The sequence below is a fragment of the Triturus cristatus genome, chromosome 10 (genome assembly GCF_964204655.1).
Source record: "Triturus cristatus chromosome 10, aTriCri1.1, whole genome shotgun sequence".
Lineage (NCBI taxonomy): Eukaryota > Metazoa > Chordata > Amphibia > Caudata > Salamandridae > Triturus > Triturus cristatus.
The window spans coordinates 871,280,974-871,301,674 of record NC_140593.1 but is presented as its reverse complement, the minus strand read 5'-3'; the positions used below and the strand labels follow the sequence as shown (position 1 = coordinate 871,301,674).

The 20,701-nt window shown below is 43.7% G+C and overlaps 1 protein-coding gene across 1 annotated transcript in view; it reads left to right on the top strand.

The window, feature by feature from the left end:
• Positions 1 to 20,701, top strand: part of LOC146796142 (SCO-spondin-like) — a 1,481,201-nt gene that overhangs the window by 1,189,673 nt on the left and 270,827 nt on the right. Inside the window, exon 105 of the mRNA XM_085631266.1 lies at positions 12,937 to 13,075. Within this exon, the coding sequence (XP_085487392.1) occupies positions 12,937 to 13,075 (139 nt within the window). The remainder of the gene's footprint in view (positions 1 to 12,936; positions 13,076 to 20,701) is intronic.

Below are 20,701 nucleotides of genomic sequence, written 5' to 3'. Positions count from 1 at the left end.
GTTTATAGGCAGCATTGTTGTAAGAGCAGTTTTACCTTAGATGATTTGTATGTCAAGAAGCCCATGTTGAATGCAGGCTTGTCCCAGGCAGTCGTCACCCACCTCCAGACTCTGGCAAACCTACTGTCATCGTTGGTGTTCTCTATTAATGTGCCAAACTCACATCTGACTCCTTATCAGAGGCTCCGTTTCTTCAGAGATATTTTGAACATGGTTCGGTTTCATGCCTTTCCCCCGAGAAACAAAGTTCAGCATATTCAGGCTATCACCCTGATCTTTCAGTCTCAATCTGGGATTTCAGTGAGGTCAACTCTGAGGCTGCTGGGACTGATGGCATCCTGAATCCTGTGCTGGCCAAGCACTCCAGGTGGCATATGCAGGCTCTGCAGTGGAATCTGCAGTCCCAGTGGGCTCAACACTAAGGGGACCTCTTTGACCATGTTCAGATTTTGGCGGAGACTGCAAAAGATCAGCAGTGATGGTTACTGGATTGAGATTGGATCAGTGGAAGAGCCCTCTCCCTTTCCCACTCAGAGCTGACAGTAGTGACCGTTGCATCACTTCTGGGTTGGGGCAGTCATTTGAGAGAGGTGGAGATCAGAGGCCTCTGGTCTCTGGCAGAGTCCCAGCTTCTCATATACCTTTTGGAGCTGAGGTTCATCTGCTTGGCATTGAAAGCCTTCCTTCTATCAAAATGAGGCTGGTACAGGTCCCCACATACAACACCACCGGCATGTGGTTTTGCTAAAAACAGTGTGGGTGGAGTCATGGACACTTTGCCAGGAAATGACATGACTACCAAGGAACTTACCTGGTGGTTAACCATCTTTCAGGATGCTTGAATGCCATGGCTGATGACCTCAGCCATCGACATCAATTTAATCATCAATGGCAGTTACATCTGGAAGTGGCACAATGTATCTTTCACAAATGGGGAGAATCTTGACTCAATCTGTTCACCACCACCAAGAAGGTGTAATGGCAGCAGTTGTGCGCATTGGAGTTTCCAAGGCGTCTCTCACTCACAGACACATTCTGCCTCAAGTGTAACTCAGGACTCCTGTGCTTCTGTATACCTTCCCTCTGATACCACTCCTGACCTGGTTGTTAAAGAAGATCAAGACAAACTTGTAATCCTAGTGGCCCCAGCCTGGGCACAGACAGGGTGGTATTCAGAACTCCTTGGCTTGACCATATGTCTTCCGATCTGGCTGCCTCACCAGGGGGACCAGGTGTCACAGCAACCAGGCATTATTGTGCACCTGGGCCTTTGAAATCACCATCTTCATGCTTGGAGATTGAGTGGTGACAGCTGAACCTTCAACCCTCAGGTGGATGTTTTGTAATTCGTTCAGAATCTTGCCCAGCAACGACTTGCTATGCACATTGTAAAAGATTATCCATCTGGGCCTTTCAGCCTTTTTGTGGTTGCCCAATCAGTCCTCATTGATCAAGTCTCCAATTAGATGCGATTTTTGAAAGCACTGCCTCTTATGTTTCCCTCTTCCCCTTTTGTCTTGTCTAAATGGGACCTTCAGTTGATTCTGACCTATCTCATGTGCACTCGGTTTGATCCACTCCACATTTGCCCCTTACCGCTCTTCACTATTAAGAACATGTTTCTTATCTCCATCACCTTGGCATGGTGTATATGTGTGCTTCAAACTTGTTGTGTCAATGCACTGTACACTTCCTTCTTTATAGACAAACTAGTTTGACTGACACAGGCATCTTTCTTGCTGAAAGTTATGACGCCTTCCACATTGGCCAAACTATCATCCTGCTAATGTTCTGTGCTCAACCTCACTCCTCTAGGGGAGAAGAAAGACTCCATTGTTTAGACCCCAAGAGAGCACTTAGCTTCTATATAGATCATACCAAAGAACACTGGGTGGACGATCTGCTCTTTGTGGGGTTCACTGGAGCGAAAAAAGTCAAGGCAGTGCAGAAGTGTTCCATCTGTCACGGGATTGTGCTCTGCATTAAGATATGCTACTCATTGCCTAAAAAGCAGCCTCTGGAAGGACTGCATGCTCATTCTACCAGGGCAGAAGCTGCTACCACTGCATTACCACTCATAGTATCTGTCCTAGACATTCCCAGGCGGGAACGTGGGCGTCCCTCCATTTGTCCATGAAGCACTTTTGCCTGGATAGCTATGTTCTCCATGAGGGGCACTTTGCTGCTCGGTCCTCCAGGACTTTCTAGTTTGAGTCCATTAACAGACCAGTGTCCAGTAGGTATTGCCTTTGTATCTATTCAAAAGGTGAGGAATCTGCGGTTGTAAGTCACTGTAAGAAGAACAAGTTGCTTACCTTTGGTAACCCTCTTTCTGGTAGAGACTCTAGCTGCAAAAACCTCACCCAGCCTCCCATCTGCCCTACTCTGTGATTGGACTCTATCCTTTTATTTGATCCCAAGTCCAGAAATCTGCACACTCATCACAATCAATTTGCTCTTGGAGCTCTGCATCTGGTGGCATGGACAGGCTTGAAAGCAATTGATGTCAGTGCCGAGGGGCTTCATACATCATATCTAGAGCATCAGTGCAGTCTGACACCTAGGTAATTTTCAAAAGGTGAGGAATCTGCTGCAAGATAAAGAATGGACCAGAAAGAGCATTGCCAAAGGTAAGTAACTTGTTCTACAGTGCCATTGTGGAAGACCGCCTCAGTAGAGGGGCCATTTAACTGTTTCAGCGAATAGGTTTCCAAAAAGAGTGCTGATAGAAACAGAAAGCAAGGACACTTTTAGGGCCAGATGTACTAAGCATTTTAACGGCTATTTGCGACCGGTAAAATTCATTTTGCCACATACAGAAAGCAAAATGCGACTCTAAATTCTTACTGATTCACATTTTGCTTTTTAGATCCTGTTTTAGGAAGAGGCATGTTTAGGGTTTCCCTTCCTAATACCGAATCGTACTGGTGTATATGAATGTTTTGCGACCAGGAATGCGGTCACAAAACATTTGCAGTTACCACCAACTTAAAACTGGTGGTAACCCATGCACAAATGGGAAAGGGGTACCCAAGGGACCCCTTCCCCTTTGTGAATGTGGGCGTCAAAGTTTTTTAAGAACAGGCAGTGGTCCTAGGGACCACTGCCTACTCCTAAAAAATGAAAAGGTAGCTTTTCATTTTTATTTTTGAAATGCATCTCATTTTCCTTTACGGAACACAAGCTGCATTACAAAACAAAAATGCTTTATTTAAAAAGCAATCACAGACCAGGCATGGCGGTCTGCTGACCCCAGCAGGCCACCATCCCTAGGATTGTAGCCATTCAAAATGGGTCACAAATTGTGGCCTGCCCATGAATATTGATGAGGCAGGTCAATTCGTGAGCCACTGCGAATCACTAACAGTGTCAAATACACTGTTGTACATTGCAGTTTGTGATTTCCTAATAGCGAATCGCTAAAATTCGCTATTAGGAAATCGCAAACACGCGATTTCATACATCTGGCTGTGCATGTCTACCACAAGTTATCTAGATTTCACCAGATGATTACCATTCTTTGGAGCATAGCCTTAAATTATTTGTACAGATTACTTGATGATGTTACGGCCACATCCCAAAGACTTCATGACTACCCAAAGATATCACCATGTAATCCTATCAAATACATTTGTTGTATCAAGTAGAATCATTGCCAAGGTCTCTCAGTTCTGTAGCAGTATCAAATAGCTTAATTACTCTGTTAATATGGCCTTTGGTACTTTATTCTGGAACAAGGTGCAATGATGAGCTCATGCAACAATGATCACACTGAACCTTGTGACTAATTTTATGGAATTGGCTTGAACATCACTATTTGCCAATGAGACAGGTCTGTATGCCCTGGATCTGTAGAAATAGACCTTTCATACAAAATAAAATGATATTTGGTAATGGCCAAAGCTCAGGAAATATATTGTTTTGTTGTATCCACACACATAGTCATAATAATAATGGCATGCAGAACAGAAGAAATTTATTGAAAAATTCTAATAGCATTCCATTTTCTCTGACTGACTTTCCCACCAGTAGAACTGCAGGAGATATTTCAATTTCTCCACTTGCAATAGGAGAATTTAATATTTTATAATCAGATCCTATTTTAGCATGTAAATAAGCTGTATGTAGATAAGCCAAGATATTCTGTTCATTAAGGTTCACCATTTCTGCATATAACTTTAGGTATATCTAAAAACATCTGTACAATGCACCAAGCAAAATAAAATCAGATTCCTACATGAATCATGAACGACTTCAATTATATTTTTTGTATCATTACTTCTGTTTTGATTGCAAGTATTTTGCCTATAGATTACTACGCTCATATTTTTTCCATTGTAAACCATGTATTTCCTAGAGTTATCACAATAACTTCAGCATCCTTCTACTTTTACAATGGCAAATTGCTCTTGCAGTGTTGTTTAAGGCATATCTTATTTTGCAATTGTCCCTACAGGATATAATTCTAGCCTTGCTAGTTTTGTACTTGATGTAAAGATTTGCTTTTTCATAATTTTCTCCCTATTAATTGTGTAACTTAGAGTAAATCCAAATGGTCCTGCCTTAAAAGCATGCCATACAGAGGACCCAATATTATCTTACATAAAAACTCAGATCCCATTCTTGCATTGTTATGATGATCAAGTGACAGAGCTCTATCAAAAGTCAATTTAGGAGGTAATATCTTCCTATTTTCAAATTTAAGATTCTGCATCAAAGGGATATGATCAGATGAAGCTTTGGGATAAGTTTTAATCTGGGCATTGAACTTGGTCTGACCTCTAACTAAAAATAGATCATTTCAAGAATATTTCTTGTGTGGGATAAAATAAAAAGTGTATTATTGATTATCAGGATTCACCACACCCCAACAGTCATTTATTCCATATATATCCATGGACCTCCTAATAGAAGCCCTATGTGTGTTCATCTTCTGACATCCATTTCCGTCTTTGTTTTTAGGATATTCATATGGCAGTTAAAATCACTACATATAATAAACATGTTCCCCTATTGTGTTAGCTCAGCTGCAAGCAAATTGAAAATCTCTCAGTCGTCTGTGTTAGGACGATACACTATGCAAAGGTTAAAATTTACATTTACATGGAGAACTTGTACTATAGCTCTTCATCATTTTACAAGGAAATGCTGATATAGACAACTCTTAGCTTATTTCACCTTGCTTTTTTCTCTTTGACATTCTTCTTTCCCTTTCTGTTGCATGCAAGATCCACCACACCACACCCTCTGTTGCCCCTGCAATAATCCCATGAACACATCATCACCCCGTTTGGGACCCACCCTTGTTCCAACAACCCTCCCAAAAGAGAGGACACACCAAAAGAAATTCAATCCGAACATATTTTTCAACAGGTCAACAGGTAGCCAATTGCACTCCCAGTAACCCCTTTTCCTTAAACCTCCTAGTAACACAAAACGTTCATGCTTCAGAAATAAACCATGAAATGAATCTAAAGTTCCTAAACCTCACATTAAACGATCACAGAAGATGACATTCATATATTATTTTGGCGAGTTCAAAATCGACTTCACCTTAATTTCAGAAGAAAACAAATACTAAATTCTTATATATCAGTGGTTTAATAAGTTGTTGCAAACACCACCTGCACTCCACTGTAGCATTATACAAATCTGGTCTTAGAAAAGACACAGGTGGCCATCTGCATTAACTTTTGCTTTGAATATAGCTTTTTCAAAACACTTATGTCTACAGAAAAAATTCCAAAAAAGACCATGATTAATCTTGAATTGAGTTTCACATCAGCAGATACAAAATATAGCTCTATTATATTTAAAGGAAAGCAATGAGCACATTGGATTCAAAGATCCCAGTCCCAGTCTTTAAGTTCTCGAAAAGCAAACATACATTGAGTGATACCAAATGTTCTACGATCTGCACCTTGAGTGATCCCCAGAATGCACAGATTATCGCACACTGGTGATTCTCAAAGTCCTCTAGCTTCCACTCTAGCTACCTTTGCCCCTTTAAGGGATATCAAATTTCTCTGCAATTATTACTCTGGCATATAGGTTCGGATCAGCTTTACTCATATGTGTTGCTTGTATAGGAGATATAACTAGACTGTCACTTATTCAACATTTCAGAATCTGAGATATTTTTTTTTTCTTTTTTTTTGTGAAACCTTTATTACAAAGTTCAATAGATATACAAGTATGGGCCTACAACCTTCAGGCCGGCCGCTAGTAGACAGTAAGACCATAAAACACATTTATAAACACAAGCAGCAAGCAGTAAAAGTCCCACAGATCAGAAATATCATTTGCGGCTACACTGCCCGAACATCCCAAATGGCGGTTTCATTTTAAATGAAAAACGAGAAACAAACCCACAAGGCGGCAAAACTCTAGGCAACATTATGTGCTCCCCTTGGGAGGGCCCTACCAACCTACAAGGATAGGAGGGGGGGAAGGGCAGGGGGCAGAGACAAAGTAATCACGGTAACACAGAATCAAGGGAATGCGCAGACTAGGGAGACAGGGCCGCAGCCGAGTCGGGCGTCAGTGGCGGGGTACAGATCCCGCCGCGATAGGAGTTCCAGGGGCCCCACACCTTTACCCATTTCCCAGGCTTGCCTCTCGCCACATACACAACCTTTTCTCGAAACATACACCAATCCATATTTTCCTTCCATACCGAAATCGTGGGTGACCTCTGGGAGCCCCACAGTTGTGCTATGTCACGCTTGGCCACCATATATCCCAATGTCACCCACCACGTTTGCGTCACCGTGTAATCAGTCGGCTCCCAAACATTCAACAAACACCTCCTCGCCTCGGGGAACAGCGCAACATGCGTGACCGCTTGCAACACCGCATGCACACCGCGCCAGAATCGAGTCACCTCCGGACATTCCCACAAAATATTGAAGAAGGTCCCTAACATACCACACCCACGCTTACACATCCCATCCACCGAATATCCCATACGCATCAGGCCAGGTCCCGTAACGTAGACCCTGTGGAGTATCTTGAGCTGGACGAAGCGAAGGCGGGCCGGTATGGCCACCTCTTTCGGGGAGGCCACCGCAGATACCCAATCCTCGTCGTCCAGCTCCAATCCATCAGCGACCCATGCCTCACGAAGGGCGGCCAGCAGTCCCGATCGATCGTTGATGAGCTTTTTATAGATCAATGAGATAGTGCCATCCGGTACATGCCCGTCTAGCACTCTATCTTCCAAAGGGGAGCACTCCGGGATGGACGCGGCCTCCGGGAATACGGAGCACAACGCGTGACGAACCTGCACATACCGGAAGTACTCCCTATCATGCAACTGGTATTCCGCTTTCAGCACATCAAACGTTTTAAATCCCCCTTTCGTCCAAAGATCCCCCACCCTGCTGATGCCAATCGTGTCCCACTTCTCAAAGCCTTTCGTCGTCCACAAACAACCCAGTCGCTCAGAAGCATACAATGGCGTTGCCCGGGTCAACCGATCCTTCCACCCCATCGCCGAGTTTGCCGCATGCCACACCCGTACCGCGACCCGTGTCGGACCCGTCAAATGTGCGTCGAGCGATCTAGAGTAGAGCGCACGATTGTAGTCGCCACCCGGCAACAACAATTTGTCCATTTCAAAAGCCGGATTAAGGGCGGGCCCATAAAGCCCGTGGTTTATCGCAGCCAGCTGGGAGGCCCAGTAATAACGTTTGATGTCGGGAAGGGCGACCCCCCCATCGTACCACGGGAGCGTCAGCTTCGCGAGGGCGATCCGCGGCCTCCCATCCCAAAACAGTTGGCGCTGCAGACCCTCCACCTCCCGAAAGTAACTAGCCGGAACGACATCCATCGTGTTTTGTAAGGCATATAAAAACCGTGGCAACGACATCATCTTAAACAGCGCCGCCCGGCCGAGCGGCGAGAGCGGCAAACGCCTCCAACGCGCCACATCCGCCTTCAAACATTGGAGGGGAGGGAATAGGTTCTGTGTGTATCGGGCTGCGGAGTCCAGGGTAATAAAAATACCCAGATACTTAAATCCCTGCTGAGTAACCTGGATAGGACAACCCCGCGGGAGGATAGGAGCCTCCCCTGAAAGGACATATACACAGGACTTAGCCCAGTTGATGGCTAGGCCTGAGTTACGGCCAAAGGAATACAGTACATCCACTAACACAATCAACGATTCACGCGGGGAAGCAAGATACAAAAGAATATCGTCCGCGTAGAGAGAGACTCGATCCTCATACTCAGGAGTCCATTGGAGACCACGGATCGAAGGGTGCCACCGCAGCCACTCCGCCAGGGGCTCCAAGGCAAGCGCGAAGAGGAGAGGCGACAGCGGGCAACACTGTTGCGTGCCCCTGCCCAATTCAAAGGGAGCCGATACTCTACCATTCACCACCACCTGCGCTAGCGGTCCGGAATACAACAATTTCACCCAGCCAATGAATCCCGGGCCAAACCCAAACTTCTCCAGCGTCGCCCAGATATATGGCCACTCAAGCGTGTCAAACGCCATAGTGGCGTCCAGGGACGCCAAAATGGCTGGCTCACGTATGAACGGAACCCTCGAGAGCACCCCATGCAGACGCCGCAGGTTAAGTGCGGTGTTGCGATGAGGGATAAAACCGGACTGGTCCTGATGGATCAGACCGCACACCACGCTGACCAGCCGATTAGCCAGCACCTTGGCCAGAATTTTCGGTTCCACATTCAAAAGCGAAATGGGCCTATAAGACGTGACCCGATCACGCGGCCTCCCCTCCTTGTGAATAACCACAATAGTGGCTAGACGCTGGTCCAGCGGGAGGGAACCCGCCGCCCGGGCCGCGAGGAACATATCACGAAGATGCGGCGCCAATGTATCCGGCCGCAATTTGTACAATTCAATGGGAAGGCCATTAGGACCCATGGCCTTGCCAGAGGCGACTGAGCGTTTGGCCAGGGCGATCTCCTCAGATGTCGGAGTCGCGTCCATCAACGATTTATCCTCCTCCGAAAGGGAAGGCAACGCAATATCTTTAAGCAGGTCGCGGGAATCCTCTTCCGAGCGAGAAGAGACCGGGGAATACACCCCGCGGAAATACTCTGCGAAGCAATCAACAATTTCCACAGGATCAGTAACACACACACCATCCACTCTCTCAACCAGCGGGACAACTCGACTCGCTCTCTCCTTTTTATCCAGCCACGCAATCAGTTTTCCAGCCTTATCACCCATATTATACAGTCGCCCCTGTTGCTCCCTACTCAGGCCCCTGGCCGCTTCGGTGACTAGGGCCTTGTAGTCCGCTTGTTTGAGTCTGAGAGCATGCAATTTGTCTTCCGTGACACCACAATCCAGGTCACCCTCCAACTCAGTTATCTCAGACTCGATACGGGTCACCTCCTCCCGCTCGCACCTCTTGGAATGGGAAATGAGGGACAGGGCTTCCCCCCGGAGTACCGTTTTGAACGCCTCCCACAGAGAAACAGCAGACGACACCGATCCCACATTATCTCCAAAATATTGCTCAAGGGATTTAATCAAATCTGCGCGAATTGCGGGATTACGCAGGTACCAGGGGTTGATCGGGACCACCCTCCCCTCCATCCCCGGGACAATATCGAAGTGTAACAAGAGCGGGGAGTGGTCTGAAATACCCCGAGCAAGATGTCGCACCTCCCCGACCCTCCCCGCCTGTGCCGCTGGCATCAGAACATATCTGAGATATTTTTTGACCTGTACAAGACTCCTAGGGCCACGTATATGTACAATAGAAATTGCGAGTTCCTAACTGTGATTTCCTGTGAATCGCAATTAGCAAACCACAGTTTCAAATGTACGATTCCCATAAATTAAATTAAATTTGCGACCCATTGGGAATCGCTATAAACACAGGGATGGTGGCCTGCTGAGGACAGCAGACCACCATGTCTGTGTTTGATTTTTAATAAAGCTAATTTATTCTTTAAATGCAGCCTTTTATCCTCAAAGGAAAACAAGATATGTTTCAAAAAGAAAAATGAAAAATTTCAGTTTCATTTTTTAAGAGTAGGGAGTGTTCCGTGGGACCACTGCCTGCTCTTAAAAATCGTTTTTCATGCATTCACAATGGGGAAGGGGCCCCCTGGGGAACCCTTCTCATTTGCAAATGGGTTACCACCAAATTGAATTTGGTGGTAAAAAGGGAATGTTTTACAACCGCATATGGTCGCAAATCATTTGTACATTGCACAGCAAGTTGCAATTAGGAAGTCAGGCCCTACACATTCCCCTTCCTAGTACAATCGTAAACCCCAAATTGCGATTCAGTAACAAGTTACCGAAATGCTATTTGGGCTTTGCACAGGCCATAAAGCCTTTTTGCATTCGCAAATGGGGCAATTTAACCACTTTACTTTTCCCCCTCAGTAGACTCTTACAGTCCCCCACTCGTCCATTATACACTATACACCTTTGTAAATACTTCTTACCACCAACCTAATAGGATTTTTTTTGCCAATGATGTTGTTTGATTTCCTCCCTATATTCCATGCACTCTTTGCCATGGATTAGTCACTGTCCGCAGCTCCACAATTACACCAGCCATCGGAGAGGTATTGAGGATCGACATTCATGGTGTAGCTTGAATGCAGCGTCAATACAACATGCCCATCTTCAGAAAATGGCACTCAAGAATAGAATAACTGACATTTAAATTGAAAGAAAGGAACCTCCGAAAATGGCTAACTTATTTGCAACTGTCCATCTGGCTCAATATCATTTACTCTCATTACATCTTTCAACTAACCTAAGCATTTGCTTCAAACACAAAAAACATGATTTTATAATAGTGGCACATGAGTGCATTGCCAACCCCCTAAACATTGCTCACAAACTCTAAAACATAGTTTTGCCAGCTCTGTCTTTATTAAAATTTGATAGATCAGTATTTGCATCATGTTTTTAAGGTAGGCAGACACAGAGAAGGCTGTCAATATGTGTTTTTTATGATGTTCTTAGTGTGGACACATACTTACAAATGGGAGTGCTACACATGAAGACTTCCTGTGATGTTAGTTGTTTTAACTAGGCCTCCCTCACATGTTACATAGCAATGTTCCTTTGAGCCCCTTGTTAGTGCTTTACCTTAGACTGTCCAGGGTGATTGAGCTGCCATTAGATGGCGTACCAAAGATTCTAGGGGCCACACCAAATAAATGCCCCAAAGGCTGACCTTTTGACTAATACCCCTACCTGAATTTCCTCATCACAGCCTCATTTTATTAATGGTAAATGCCGGTTTTCTGCTATGACAATTTTACATATGGTCACAGTCAAGTGCATCAATTAAACAGAAATTGAAGTAATGGTCAGTACTCTAAACCTATATAAATTATCAGTGGGCTACAAATGTGACACAGAAGGCAACTGTGGAAGCCAAGTCTAATAATCACCTGAACCCCAATAATGTGAACATCCCAATTTTACCTACTCAAATTAGCTCCAAAGTCTCCAGACATTCTAGTGGTTAGAGACAACAATCCTCATTAGAAAAATACACAGTTTAACAGAGTAAAACAGAATAAAATATACAAATATTAATAGTATATCATTTATAAGTCCTGATGAAAAATGTGGCAAAATAGATTTATTACAGAAGTGTTAATAAATGTTGCACAGAGAATAAAGGCATGATTCGCCATGAAGGCTCATATACAGAAAAACAAAGTGACAAAACCGAATGCCCCAATTAGTCAAGCCGAAGCAAAACACTGATAATCAACTTACAAATAGCACTGGCAGCATCCCATAAGAAAAATGTAGGAATAAATGGACATGTGCCAAACAGCATGTGCCCATAGGAAATAAATAAAGAGCCCCAGATCCCAATACACAGAGCATTTTATACAAATTGTGTAACTTTTGATAGATTCTGCAAATGCAGCATGGTATTGTCACGGTTAGTGTTGCATTGGCAAATCAGAAAGAGCAACGCAATGTTCTGAATCTTTAGTACTAGCTCATTTCTTAAGTAGGAGAAATCTTCCACCTGCTCCCTTAGCAACTGCACTCCAGAGAGGTACAGTGCAAAATCAAACATTTCTTAAACAATGGCTCATAGAATTAACATGACTGCAACAGAACTTCCATCTGAAGTCCGCGAAAATGATACTGTGGGTACACGATGGAAGCTTCATTCACAATACACGTCACTTAAAACAATTGTACATCGTTGAATCCTTGAAGTCATTCACTTGGTGCTCTATGGAAATGGGGGGAAAAATGTTTTGTAGCAAGACACTGATTGGGAGAGGGAATTGAGCAGGAGCAGGATGAGCAGAACATCAAAAATTGCATCCATTTTTAAAATAAATAGTGTCCAACAAGAAAATGTGGCATAACTACTTCACAGTATTAATTACATTTCCAAGTGACATAGCAAACATGTTTCAAGTGCAACATCATTAATTCATCGGTTACCACTCTATTCATCAATAAAACTATTACTTTTCAAAAATAAACTTCCAATGATATATGCGTATTTGCACATTTTTGAAAAGCTACTATACAATTCATAATTGTACAAAGCATTTTTCTTTATGCTGAATTATGTATTAGATTTGAGCCTGTAGATCAAGCTAGGGAGTGATCAATATTAATAATATCGCAATACCATAAACAGTGTCTAGAAGGAACACTACCTAATAGAAATTGTGACATTTGAGCCTCCCATCCACCTCTATGGTGTAATTGTTTCCCAAACAGATCTTTGCCCCCCACATTCATTAATTCAACAGTTAAGACTGCTTCCCTGTAGGGATTACTTGTGATTGACCAGGGAGGGAAGCCTTTTAACCAAGATATTCAAACATATTAAATTGAAATACGTATTTTAAGGTATTATCTGGATTTTTCTTTTTTGGTGGTTGTGTAGTGGAAAGGATCCTTGCTAATAAAATCAGTGACATTTGACCTTTCACCCATAGGTTGTCGCTGCCCAGTGGGATGGCTTTTGCAGGACAAGAAGTGTGTGCCAATCTCAGATTGTAGGTGCGGCCTCCCTACTGGCAATGCAACAAAGGAGTATCTGCCTGGTGAGATCGCCACAGTGAATTGTAACCCCTGGTAAGGAAAGGATATGGGATCACCTTAGAGCAAAAGCTTCACAAGTTATTCTTACTGTGGCATTGAGCCACACTGCATAAGACTTTATACATCATCACGTATATCAAAAGATGACCTAATTTCCATGCCTTTCCGACTCATCTGACGTCTTCCCTGACCTTTTGCTCTATGTATTTACCTCACCTACTTGCCTTTTCTTTTTCTGCCTGCTTTCTTTCACGCTTCTTAGCTTGTTTCAGTCCTCAGCTTGCACACTCGTAGCATACGATTGCATCAGGTTAACATACAGAACAGAAACATACTTTACGTAAGGAAATAAACTACCAAGTTTCTTATTTATTACAATTGTAGCTCAGAAATGTAAGTTCATCAGTAATGTCCTAATAAAGAGTTGGCAGAAGTACCACTGTCCAGTGTACACTCACCAATGTTTAAGGATAATGATATGTGAGCAAATGAAAATGCCTGACAAGCAGCAGGGGCTCCTCCGCAATGGCGGAGAAGCGTTGCCCCTCTGGCTCAGAGCCAGGTGCTGTGCGGAGCCCATGGGAGGGAGGAGGAATGAAATGGTGTTTGCACTTATAAGTACGCAAGTCTGTTTCGCTGCCCGTTTCAGGCCAGTCTTAACAGACATGCGCAGATAGTTTTCTTCTAACCAACTGTATTGCACAGCAGGTTGGAACAACAGCACAGACTCCCTGTGCCTGAGCGAGCATTAAGCCAGCCCGCGCAGGCCAATCCCCACGCTGCTCTCATGCCATTGGCAATAGCATGAGAGAAGCACAGGGATTGCTCAGGGAGTCTCTGATGCTGTCCCAATGTCTGCTGGAACCAGGGAGCAGCAGAACACCAAGGCGGCCGGCAGCTTTAAGTAAGTAATTTTTTTTTTATTATCCCCCACACCCCCGCTCCCCTCACTCTCTGTCCCTCCACCCGCCCCACCACTTTTTTTTATGTCGGCCGTGGCTTCTGACAAGTAGCTCAATTTCTCAGTGGAATGTGGAGACAAAAAGGTTATCATTAATTTCATGCTTAGCCTTTTGAAGTGAAATACAGTTTGGGGCAGATTTACAAGTGCCTTGCGCCTCTTTTACGCCGCCGTTGCGTCACTTTTGTGACGCAGCGGCGGCGCAAAACCAGCGCCAGGCTGCAGGGTATTTACAAGGTGACGCATCTGGGGGATGCGTCACGTTGTAAAGCCCTGCGCCAGAAGTAGGCGTTCCGGCGCAGGGGGGGCGTTGCGTCGCAGGAACGCCTTCTAAAAGTGGCTGAGTGAAATCCACAAGATTTCACTCAGTCACTTTTGAGCCCATGCTGCGTCAAAACCCTGCGCCTGCTTGAAGCAGGCGTAAGGATTGATGCAGCATTGTAACGATAGGGCACCCCAGAGCCTTGCTGGAGCTGCGTCGCGCTTGCGACGCAACTCCAGCAATGCGCCGCCTTTACGTCACAGATGCGTCACGCATCTGCCCGTTTTTGCCCCATGATGCGCCGCATTGTAAATGCGGCGCATCCATGGTAGCGGAGCCGTGACACACAATAACTGGCGCATCCCTGCTGATATGCAGGGATGCGCCAGTTATTGCAAATCTGCCCCTTTGTTTTTAAATCTCTGTTTAGCCCCTTCAGTGCCCGCCCCTTTCCCCACCCTGTGCCGGCCGTTGTATTAGCGGGCGGGGTTTATGACGAGCTGGTCTCGTCATGGGCACAGCGCAACCGCGGCCCATGACGTGACCAGCTCGTCATGGGCATTGAAGAGGTTAAATTTCAATGGTCATGGGAGATGTGGGGCCTCTTCTCTGAGACTTGGGTCAGTAGTTACTGTGTTGCACTGGTGTCTTGCAGCCTTAAGTAATATTTCACTCCAAATAGGTAACCATGAGCATCATGTACAAAAGGTTTTAGTGGTCACAAACGGAGAATCGGGCCATTTGCAGCTGCTAAATAGTCGTTTGACATGTACTAACCCTATTTTGCAAGTCGGTAACCTATTACCAACTCGCAAAATAGGTTTTGCAAGTCGGTATTTGGAGGGGGCATGCCAAGGGCGTCACTTCCTAGTAAGGAATCATAGGGGGTATATGAATGCTTTGAGACCGGCATGTAGTCGCAATACATTCGCAGTTTACAGCCTACTCCAAGTAGGTGATAAGCCAGTCGCAAATGGGAACACGTTCCCCTTCTCCTTTGTGAATGGTTGCAAACCCTTCTTTTAAGAGCAGGCAGTGGTCCCATGGAAATCAAACTGAAACATTTTATTTTTATTTTTTGAAGATCTCGTTTTTCTGTTTGGAAAATGGGCTGCATTAAAAATAAACATTGCTTTTTTTAAAAGCAAACACAGACACTGTGGTCTGCTCTCCCCATCTCTGTGATTTTGGTAATTCCTAACGGTCGCATATTGCGACCTGCCTCATGAATATTGATGAGGCAAGTCCATTTGTGACCCAATGGGAATTGCAAACAGTGTCAAACACACTGTTGTACATTGCATTTTGCAACTTCCTCATTGCGAGTTGCCAAAAGTCACATTTGGGAGCTTGCATAATGAAGCATAAGCACATGTGGCCCCATGTTACTGAATTTACACACTTGATTCTCCAAGACTAACAGGGCCAAGGCTTTCTTCATAAATTTGTAGAGTGCTTGTAACTCAGATGCCATATGAAACAATGGTTCTGAGTGAATGAAATGCTAAATCAGAGCTCTATCTCTTAATACAGTAGGTCTTCATTTACATATAGGAACATATGGGGCCTCATGTAGGTAGCCAAATACCGGTCGGTAACGGCCGATTTTCGGTAATTATACCGTTACCGACCGGTATTTTGGCCATTGGTATGTAGGGGGACATATTTTGCTTTCGGAATTTACCGAATCGGTAAAATTACCGATTCGGTAATAATACCGAATCGGTAATGTTACCGAATCGGTAACTTTTCCGAATCGGTAATTTTACCGATTCGGTAAATTCCGAAAGCAAAATCGAGATGTAGGGGGAGTGTGTGTGTGTGTTTATGAGTCGGTATTTACCACCAACTTATAGTTGGTGGTAAATAATGAATGTATGTGTAAATGCATTTTTACGCGCGTAGCAGTGTGCAATGTGGCATACATACATGCCCTTAGGGCATGTATGTGTGCCACATGTGCACACATGGCCGAATCAGGGGTGCAACAGGGTGTCAATGTGACACCCTGCCACCCTTGTATGTGTTCCCCCCATTACCGAATCGGTATTTACCGATTCGGTAATGAGGCATACCTTCCCATCAATGGGAAGGTATGCCTCATTACCGAATCGGTAAATACCGATTCGGTAATTACCGACTAGTAACGATTCGGTAAAAAATACCGACTCATTACCTACATACCAGTTACCACTTCTAAAATACCGATTCGGTATCGTTCGGTATTTTAGAAGTGGTAACTGGTATGCTACCTACATGAGGCCCAAGGTATCTAAACTTATGAACAGAAAGGCCTCACTTCTTTTCTAGTTGAGGTATGACTTCAAATGGAAATCTAGGTCCACATTTACAAAACTGTCACATAAAGCAGCACAGCACCCAAAGTTGTTGTGCTGCATTGCATGACAGACAGAAAGCAGAAAAGCACCAGATCTACTAAGATATGGCATTATGTTCCTCTCTCCCTTGCGCTGGCACACATCATGCTGGCTAATTGAACGCACAAACCTTTGTGCCATAGAATAAATGTATCTGTATGAGTCCAGCATAGGTTTTGCACTGGAAGGGTAAACTTCCAGTACAAAAACTATGCCTATACAGATATTAAAACATTTCCCACACCGGATGTGTACTATACATTGCAGCCCACATGAAAAATGGGTACAGTTAGGAGAAATAAAAACATTTCTCTTTTTGAATGTTTGCTTTCAAGTGGTGTTACATTTTTTGCTGCAAAACGTTGTCTACTATTGTTAGCAGTAAGGATTTGCATCTAAAATCTTGGATGGATGCATAGGAATGCCCATGTATTACTCATAGAATGGAAATGCCCATGTATTACCCTTGATGCAGAGTAATGCAGAACAGCACTTTGCACTACTCTGCGTTACTTTCAGGCAAATTTCCAGTGAAAACCTCATTTTTTGGGACACAAACCCTGGGCAAAATTTTTGTATATCTGACCCAAAATCTTGTGCAGTAACGTACTACACTACAATTCACATTGGGCTCTTGTTAGAAATTGGGTCTCTAGTTGGCAGAGGTATACACCCTTTCCAAGTATGGACCACAATCTATTGAACAAAACAAGACAAAAAAAACACAAGAATCCAATAAGTAGAACCGCAGTTCTGAGTTTTTAAAGAATATCTGCAAATATAGTCTTAGAAGTGTGAAGCGCCAACCAGGGACATCTGATTGCACTTGAATGGGTTGAATCCAAAAGTTAAGGCTGACCGCGATGATACAGTGCAGGTCAGATACATGGACCAACCTTGTCCTGCTGAAAAGGTACCTTTGGATGGAGGATGAGTCAACATCGAAGACCCTGTACGAGGAGCAGATTAGGTGATCAATCAGCGTTCATCCCTTGGGATGCAGGCGATGCATTGGTTCTGATCTGTGCAGTCAGAGATGCATCATTGGCAAACCCTTTACAACGAAGGTGATGCATCATCATCGAGCTGCATATCTGGTGATGTGATGTCTTCGTCCATGGCAGCAGCGGTGGTGCGTCGGTGTCGAGGGGAGTTGCGTCCGTTCCAATGGGCGACATAACTGTGATGCATGGATTTTGCAGAATACAGCCAGAAAACCCACTTTTAAGGGTCCAGGACTAGATTGGCACCACTTGGCAGGGCAGAACTTACAGTTGGTAGAGGCCAGAGGCTGTAGAAGGGCTGTTGGAAGTCTTTGATGTCCCTGAGACTTCAGTACAGGTGGCAAGCCAGCAAACCCTTGGAGTCACTTTGGTTCTGGGGCTGTAGGATGCAGGTCCAGTCCTTCCCACTCCCAGACAAGGAAGGCAGCAGGACAGGCACTGAAAAGCAAGAGTCGAGCAAAGTCCAGCAGAGTCCTTCTTCCTGGCAGAATGTCCTCAGGTCCAGAAGTGTACTGAGTTGGTGGTGTCAGGGGTCAAGTACTTATACCCAGTTGTGCCTTTAAAGTGGGGAAGAAGTCAAAGTGGGGTCTTTGACGGCCCAAAGTCACTGCCCTTTCTGCCCTGGCTCCAGACTCACTATGGGGGGTATGCAGCACTTTGTGTGCGGACAGGCGCAGCCCATTCAGGTGTGTCAGCTCCTCCCTCCCATCCTGCCCAGGATGACCCATCAGAATGTTGATGGCCCATCAGTCCCATCTAACCTCTTTGTGTGTGGCTGTCTGGAGGGAACGCACAAAGCCCAGCTTTCACCCACCCCAGATGTGTATTCAGAGACAGGCTGAAGGTACAGAATGGTTAACGTAATAGAATAGCAATTTTCTAAAAGTGGACTTGCAACTTAAAATTCAACCTTACCATAACTTGTGATTTTAAAATTGTGTGTCCAGAGACACCAAACTCGAAAAGTCTCATTTTTCCCAATTGCAAATTACCAATAAAATATAATAAAATAATCCCAATATTAACCTATGGGAGAGATAGGCCTTGTAGTAATGAAAAACGAATTTAGGAGTTTTTCGCTGCCAGGACATGTAAAGCTAAAAAGTACATGTCCAACTTTTTAAATACACTGCTCCATGCCCTTGGGGCTGTCCAGGGCCTACCTTAGAGGTGACTTATATGCATTAAAAAGTAAGGATTGGACCTGGCAAGATTGTTAACTTGCCAGGTTGACATGGCAGTTTAAAGCTGTACACACAGGCTCTGCAGTGGCAGGCCTGAGCCATGTTCGAAGGCCTACCGATTTGGGTGGCAAAATCAGTACTGCAGGCCCACTACAAACATTTATTTTTCAGACCCTGGACACATGTAGTGCACTTTACTAGGGACTTATAAGTAAATTCAATATCCCAATTGTGGCTAAGCCAATATTACCATGTTTTAATTACAGAGCACATGCACTTTGGCAGTGGTTAACAGTGGTAAAATGCCCAGAATCCTTAAGCCAGCAAAAATGAAGCTACCAAATCAAACTCCAGTGAGTGCAACAGTAGGGAAAGTGTTGGATAGCGGAGGGGTAAAAAAATTACGTTTTCAACTCCAGTGAGTGCAACAGTAGGGAAAGTGTTGGATAGCGGAGGGGTAAAAATGACTATTTCCACTCCAGTGAGTGCAACAGTAGAGAAAGTTTTTGATAGCGGAGGGGCAGAAATTACTATTCCAACTCCTGTGAGTACAACAGTAGGGAAAGTATTATAGAGCGTAGGTGTAAAAATTACTATTCTAACTCTAGTGAGTGCAACAGTAGGGAAGTGTTGGATAGCGGAGGGACAAAAATTACAATTCCAACTCCAGTGAGTGCAACAGTAGGGAAAGTTTTGGATAGCGGAGGGGTAAAAATTACTATTCCCACTCCAGTGAGTGCAACAGTAGGAAACATGTTGGATAGCAGAAGGGCAGAAATTACTAATCCAACTCCCGTGAGTACAACAGTAGGGAAAGTGTTATATAGCGTAGGGGTAAAAATTACTATTCCAACTCTAGTGAGTGCAACAGTAGGGAAAGTGTTGGATAGCGGGAGGCTAAAGATAACAATTCCCACTCCAGAGAGTGCAACAGTAGGGAAAGTGATGGATAGCGGAGGGGTAAAAATTACTATTCCAACTCCAGTGAGTGCAACAGTAGGGAAAATGTTGGATAGCGGAGGGGTAAAAATTACTATTCCCACTCCAGTGAGTGCAACAGTAGGGAAAGTGTTGGATAGCGGAGGGGTAAAAATTGCTATTCCCACTCCAGTGAGTGCAACAGTAGGGATAGTGTTGGATAGCGGAGGGGTAGCAATTACTATTCCCACTCCAGTGAGTGCAACAGTACGGAAAGTGTTGGATAGCGGAGGGGTAAAAACGTAATATTCTCACTCTAGTCAATTCAAAATTCAAAACAAACTACATTTTAACAACAATTAAAATATTTTAAAAACAAAATTAATTAAAAAATATATAAATATGTTAAAATTTGAAACACAAATATATTTCATATTAAAAAATAAAATATTATTATATTAAATACATATAACAAATACCCAGAAATGTTATATTAAATAAAATAAAAAGCAATTGCAAAAAATATAAATATTTGTTATTACAAATTATTTACAAACAAAAACATTAATTATTACATAAATGTACTTATTTTATATCCTACCCTTCAACAGCACACAATTCGCAACAGACATCTAAATTCAAAACATAAAATGTACTTACTCAAATAACAAAATTAATTACCAATTAAAGAAATATTATTAATTTAAAAAAAAAAACTCCTAACAATTATTTTAATTCCCACACTTTACCCCCATAATCCCCAAAACCGACAGTTAAAATTAAACAGTAAAAAAATTAATTACACAATTAAAACTTATTTTCAATTACAAAACTAATAGTATTTAATTGAAAATTATAAAGTAGGTAAAATTAATTTACTCCCCACACTGTACCCCTATAACAATAAAACCCACTCACAAAAAAATATAAACAAATACCTTAATTAGATATA